This window comes from Haliotis asinina, chromosome 12, assembly GCF_037392515.1.
Source record: "Haliotis asinina isolate JCU_RB_2024 chromosome 12, JCU_Hal_asi_v2, whole genome shotgun sequence".
In the NCBI taxonomy this organism is placed as follows: domain Eukaryota; kingdom Metazoa; phylum Mollusca; class Gastropoda; order Lepetellida; family Haliotidae; genus Haliotis; species Haliotis asinina.
This window is the reverse complement of record NC_090291.1, coordinates 49,938,260-49,944,571: the sequence shown is the minus strand read 5'-3', so window position 1 is coordinate 49,944,571 and position 6,312 is coordinate 49,938,260. Positions and strand designations below refer to the sequence as shown.

Sequence of the window (6,312 nt, the reverse complement as noted above, 5' to 3'; positions counted from 1 at the left end):
CAGGCCAAACTCTAGTCCGAATACATTTGTGAGCATTAAAAAGCATTAAACACGATATTCACAAATGTATGAATAATACGATCAGTCGCATGGATAATTATATTTATAAATGCTCGACAGACGGATGTATTTAGATGTTATTCATAAACCGTTTGTCTGACAGTAGTATAACGTCCATAATCACCTAACACAAAGGTTGAGAAAAGCGACCAACCAATCGTCGGAGAGTTTAAATTCTCATGACGTCACACACAGCGAAGTATTATTACGCTTAGTTTGGTCTGATATAATAATTATGCAATATCAATTGACATATATGCAAGTGCATCAGTGCATATCATCTCTATGAAGTAGCATAACTATGAAAATAAGATTAATACAGATGCGTAACCACGAGAACAGATACCATAAGTCATATTTTAGCAGACGAATTAGTCCGTCCAAGGCGGTTCAGCCAATGAAAACAGACGAAATTGCGGAGGAATTCTTCTCTGCATATAAATGCTTGTCAGAAAGGATACGGGGCCAGTTTCAACGGTTATTCCACTCAGAGGCACGGTGTGCAACATACTTTAAACTCCTATCTCCTAATTTACAATATGCGTGAAATCGTCCATATCCAGGCTGGACAGTGCGGCAACCAGATTGGTGCTAAGGTAAGCCCTCGAAAATTGTGTTTTTTTCCAGGGATTTACCAAATTATATTCCTTGGAATAAGGGATGCTCGCCCCCATCTTGACACGACAAATTGATGGGGTATAATTTTCTGTCAGTAGACGACACCGTAGACTTGTCAGATTCAACGTCTGCCTTCAAACCTTTCGTTTCTTAAGTCTGACCGAAAAAGCTTAAACCTTTTTCATGCTGGTTTGTGGTTTTTAGTACTGCTGCAGTACACCATTTAAATCCCCATCTTCAGTGACCTACTTTCATTAGATTAGTAACCGTTTTTTTTCATCCTGTAACTCATAGTCTAGGATATTAATATTAATGTGATGACGCAGTGACGTCTAACATAAATTATCTATCCCACAAACAGAAATTAGATACACCGAATAACATTATTAATATACATCAACAGCCAAGAGATCATTCAATACCGATCCAGTGCAAGGCGTACTGCATACTTGCGTATTCTTATGATTTGTATCGCAAAGGCAGCATGCTCTAAATTTTGTAGTATAATGGCGATATTATAGAAAGTAATGAGGGCCTATGTTTGCCATATTTGTTACCTAAAACAGCTCATGTATCGTGATTCAGACGAGAGTGAATAAGACTGAGAATGAATAATGTCGAGCTTGCGCATTAGGTGATGTGATGTTGGCAGCCAGGTCGACTGCACCAAAGCTGATCGGGCGCTGAATCATCACGCCATGCTTGTTCATGAAGGATGGTGTTGTTAGTCAACTGTTTCCAAAGGTTAGATAATACATTAATAAAGGGAAGCACCAAGTACCAGCAGACCTAATCAACGAATAGGGGAGCTGTATTGTCAGTGTTTAGCATCTTTAACAACATCTTTAAGAAAAAAATTAACTTCCGAGTGATAGTTTCCAGCTTTGAGTGCAAAAAATAGCAAAAAGTAGATATTTATATATTTGAATTTTACATTAAGGTAGTTTTTTTTAACTAAGTCATTATCTATGGTCATAAATCCGTGATGGCCCGAACATTTATCTCATTGCACAACCGATTTCGCGCGCATACGTGGTAGGTGTAGCCATTTGAGTTTTTCGTCCAGTTTCATAAACATCTGATGTTGGCCGATGTTGGTGCCCTCTTCCTGCTACACGGAAGACAGGGGACATTATATTACGGGTCAAGCTAGAACAACCTTAACAGACTTGGACCGACCAATGGAATGAGAGACAAGAAGTCGACAATGGCCAATCAGAAAGCAGCTTTCTCTGGCATCATGGCATTAGTTTCAAAATGGCGTCTTCTGTTTCTGAACTCAGTCTATTAGAACCGATCTTTGACACAGTTTTCGATCCAAAGTTGTCGTTGAAAACAAGAGAAAACATTTTTAGAATGTCTAGTAGATGCCTCGAGATTGCATGACATTATTTCTTAAGTGCTGTAGAAAACCTTTCGTTTCGTTTGTTTATCCCAATATCCACAGACGGATGTCAGCATTCGGAATCAGTCTTTCAATCTCTGTCCGGAGCTTTAGAGGTGATAAGACAAACTGGGCGATGTCTTTCGTCTAGTGCGACGTACATACTGCCGAATCTTAGTTAAATAAAAAAAATCTCTTAAAATAAATCTAGGAAGATGTTTTGTACAAAATGAACCGGGGGGGATACTTGGCATGTGTCTGTTTTATTAATATTAAAGTTCCTACGAGCTCTTACGAATAAGACAGTCTTTGTTTTGACAGTGTGATAACAAATACTTTGAAAGCATGTCTAAATGACTTTGTCATATCCAGTTAAAGGTATTTTTCAGGAGCATTAGTCATAATTTTGGCATGCCCGCATAACCCTGGTATGGTCATTTTCAAATTGAAAGTAGACCTATGTTGATAGTTTTTCTAAGTTATTTGCATTATTTTCCAGTTCTGGGAAGTGATATCGGATGAACATGGTATTGATCCCACTGGCACCTATCATGGGGACTCTGATCTTCAGCTAGAGAGAATAAACGTGTACTACAATGAAGCAACAGGTTTGTGGACAGGAAAAGCAAGATGTCTCATGAACAAAGAAATTATCAGATCAATATCAGATGGTTTGGCTTCTCTGAAAGACTTCAAAAGTGGATGCTTTCCATGGTTATAACAGGGGCATAACTACCATTATTAAGAAAATAAAAGCCAGGCTTATACATGATTGTTGGTGAAAAGGTTAGGCTTGCCCTCAGTACTATCTAAATGTACACCTGTGCAACCTATCAGGCTTTAGGGTTCAGATTGGTTGTTTTAATTGTACGAACAGTGATTTATGTATGGAGGGCTTTATTGTTGTAGTATTAAGAGCTAGCACTAGGTGAACACAAATCTATTGTATTAGGTTTATAATGTAATCCATGTTTGCAGGAGGAAAGTATGTCCCCCGTGCGGTACTGGTTGACCTTGAGCCCGGCACCATGGACTCTGTCAGATCTGGTCCCTTCGGGCAAATCTTCCGCCCAGACAACTTTGTGTTTGGTCAAAGTGGTGCAGGCAACAACTGGGCCAAGGGTCACTACACAGAGGGCGCCGAGCTGGTAGACTCTGTGCTTGACGTGGTCCGTAAAGAGGCCGAGAGCTGTGACTGTCTTCAGGGCTTCCAACTGACCCACTCTCTGGGCGGCGGCACCGGGTCAGGCATGGGCACCCTCCTCATCAGCAAGATCAGGGAGGAGTACCCTGACAGAATCATGAACACTTTCTCCGTTGTGCCATCACCAAAGGTAAGGGTCATCTGAAGTCGTGTACTCACAGGATAAAGAAAGCGATTATTAATGTTTGTTTTTATCATATTGGCATGCAGAATAGTAGTTTTTCTTTGGTGGGCAATTTATAAACAGTATAACAACTTAAAGACTTCCTGTCTTTTCAGTATAAGTTGCAACAAATTCAACAGATTGTTCCTAATTAACCATAATGGAAAGAATTAGATGTTCAACCATTCTATGGCATGTTTTGATGTGGAGCTATTTTTATCAAGGTGATTAAAGTATTTTATCAACAGTATTTTTTTATTTGAACTTTAGTTATCAGAAATATATACCAAAGTTACCTTCACCTCATGTTGTAGAATGGTTGATGATATGAAATACATTTTTCAGTGATAAAGATTGATAAATCCTGAGTGAGTGTTTTTTGTAAATTGCACAAATTGCACAAAATGCTCTTAAAAATTTTACATCATCAGGGATGACTGGTATGTTAGGAACATAAATTTCCTGGAGTCGGAGATAAATTCAACCATGACAAGGAACAAGCTTGTGGTGCTTATGAAGTGTAACAAACAAAACTAACCTTGTGGAAAAAATGTTGGTAATTTTAAAAAGTGTTCAGAAATCGTTCATGCTGAATTAAGTGAAAACATGATAGATGGCCTTTTGTTTCGATTTATCGGACCACCATTAGTAGTGTTGATCTTATACGACTGACTCAGTGTTTCCCCAGCTGCAGAGAGCCGGGGCATTTGATGCTCAAATTCTCAATTACACCTTGAAATTAAAGCTTGCCTTATTTTTGACACAGTGCTACTGGGCCTTAAGTTCAGATATTCTAAGCTGGTAATTTGCTGTTAAAAACTTAGTTCATTGTTTGCTAGTTAACTGCTCATAGCTGATTAAATACATGCTTAATACATTGTTTTTTATTGTTATTGAACAGTCAGTTGATTTCTTGAGTTGAGTTCCATACTGAACTCGACTCCAAAAAACATGCCCATGGCTCCCTCTCTTGACACCAGGGTGTCATTACAACTAGAATTTCATGACATGGGCAAACACTGTCTGATGCAAAGTAACATTGATCCCTTTACTTGTGTCTTGGGTATTTATGGTAGAAAAATTTCTAAATGATGTATGTAAAGAAGATAAGCAGAATCTATTAGAAACTTTAGAGTAACCTTTAGTGATTGTGTTGTAAACTTTTACGTTAATCTTCTGAACATAGGATAGCAGCATAGTTTCATGTAACATTTTTTTGGAAATCAAGCTTTAAGAAGATTATGATAATGTTGTTTAGATGTTTTGTGTCTACTTGGATAGTAGAAGTAGTACCTTTCTTGAGTTATTTTTATGATGAAGTCATTTTTGTTAGTGCTTTCCAAATAAATTTTACCTTGCGGTAGTCCATGAATTAGTGATTGTATTGTTGTCTTTGACTTTGAAACTACTACTGCTATCTGTTATTTGTTTAGGGCATTTGTGAGATATGATGGAATATATTGTGTTGAAACCACTGGAGACTCATATGTTTTCCACCTTTAAAAAGAAAGTTACATTTTATATTGCCATTTGTTGGATATGCTGTCATGTTTTAAACATGTGCTATAATCTATTTTTCTTTCCAGGTTTCCGATACAGTGGTGGAGCCTTACAACGCCACTCTCTCTGTACATCAGCTGGTTGAGAACACCGATGAAACATACTGCATTGATAATGAGGCTCTCTACGATATCTGCTTCCGAACACTGAAGCTTACTACGCCAACATACGGAGATCTCAACCATCTCGTCTCGGCAACAATGTCAGGAGTGACAACCTGTCTCAGATTCCCTGGACAACTGAACGCTGATCTTCGTAAACTGGCTGTCAACATGGTGCCCTTCCCCCGTCTTCACTTCTTCATGCCTGGCTTCGCTCCCCTCACCTCCAGAGGAAGCCAACAGTATCGTGCACTCACCGTGCCTGAGCTCACACAGCAGATGTTTGATGCCAAGAACATGATGGCTGCCTGTGATCCCCGTCACGGCAGATACCTTACTGTGGCTGCCATGTTCCGTGGTCGCATGTCCATGAAGGAGGTCGATGAACAGATGCTCAACGTCCAGAATAAGAACAGCAGCTACTTCGTTGAATGGATCCCCAACAACGTGAAGACTGCTGTCTGTGACATTCCACCAAGAGGCCTCAAAATGTCGGCTACATTCATTGGCAACAGCACTGCCATCCAGGAGCTGTTCAAGCGCATCTCCGAGCAGTTCACTGCCATGTTCAGGAGAAAGGCTTTCCTCCATTGGTACACTGGCGAGGGCATGGATGAGATGGAGTTCACTGAGGCCGAGTCCAACATGAACGACTTGGTGTCTGAGTACCAGCAGTACCAGGAGGCTACTGCAGAGGAGGATGCTGAATTTGAGGAGGAGGGAGAGGAAGAGGCTGAATAAAGATTCAGCGCAGTCCTCTAAAAGCACGACCAAACTACAAGGCTTTCCAAGCTTAATGTTATACGATTTACTTTCCTCTTGACATTTCTTGTCCTATATTCTGCCTGTATCTGTCAGTCACATTTTACTGTGTGTTTCTTGGTTTACATTTTTTGTGTAAAGAACACAGCTTTGAAGATCTTTTGTCTTCTGTCTCAGTGAAATGTTAAGTGGAAATTATTTCAAATAAAGCTGTCAGTATTACAAATTTCATTTCTCTAGTTTGTATGTTTGTGATTAGTGTTAAGGTTCAGGCTGTGAAGATCTTGCATGTATTAAAGTTACACCTGTATAAATACTTAGTAATTGCTTGTAAACCAAGCATAGTGGATACCATGCGGAATGAGTGTATGCCATCATCGACTGGCATACAGCTCCAGGTTTTATACAGGGTGGCGAGGAAGCCTATTGGTTAGAGGTTGGGTTTGTCATTCCAAACACG

The 6,312-nt window shown here is 39.6% G+C and overlaps 1 protein-coding gene across 1 annotated transcript; it reads left to right on the top strand.

Moving 5' to 3' along the window:
* Nucleotides 1-483: 483 nt before the first annotated feature.
* LOC137257661 (tubulin beta-4B chain-like) lies at nt 484-6,079 on the top strand. Its single transcript, XM_067795022.1, has 4 exons — nt 484-656; nt 2,562-2,670; nt 3,041-3,396; nt 5,016-6,079. Exons 1-4 carry the CDS (start codon nt 600-602, stop codon nt 5,829-5,831), a joined length of 1,338 nt encoding a protein of 445 aa, XP_067651123.1. The 5' UTR covers nt 484-599; the 3' UTR covers nt 5,832-6,079.
* The last annotated feature ends 233 nt before the right edge of the window (nt 6,080-6,312 follow it).

Bases quoted from the DNA above. Each gene is read 5' to 3' on its own strand.
- LOC137257661 (XM_067795022.1), top strand. From the start codon at position 600: ATGCGTGAAATCGTCCATATCCAGGCTGGACAGTGCGGCAACCAGATT. The intron at 2,671-3,040 runs GTTTGTGGACAG...CCATGTTTGCAG, and splicing joins GTACTACAATGAAGCAACAG to GAGGAAAGTATGTCCCCCGT. The intron at 3,397-5,015 runs GTAAGGGTCATC...TTTTCTTTCCAG, and splicing joins CCGTTGTGCCATCACCAAAG to GTTTCCGATACAGTGGTGGA.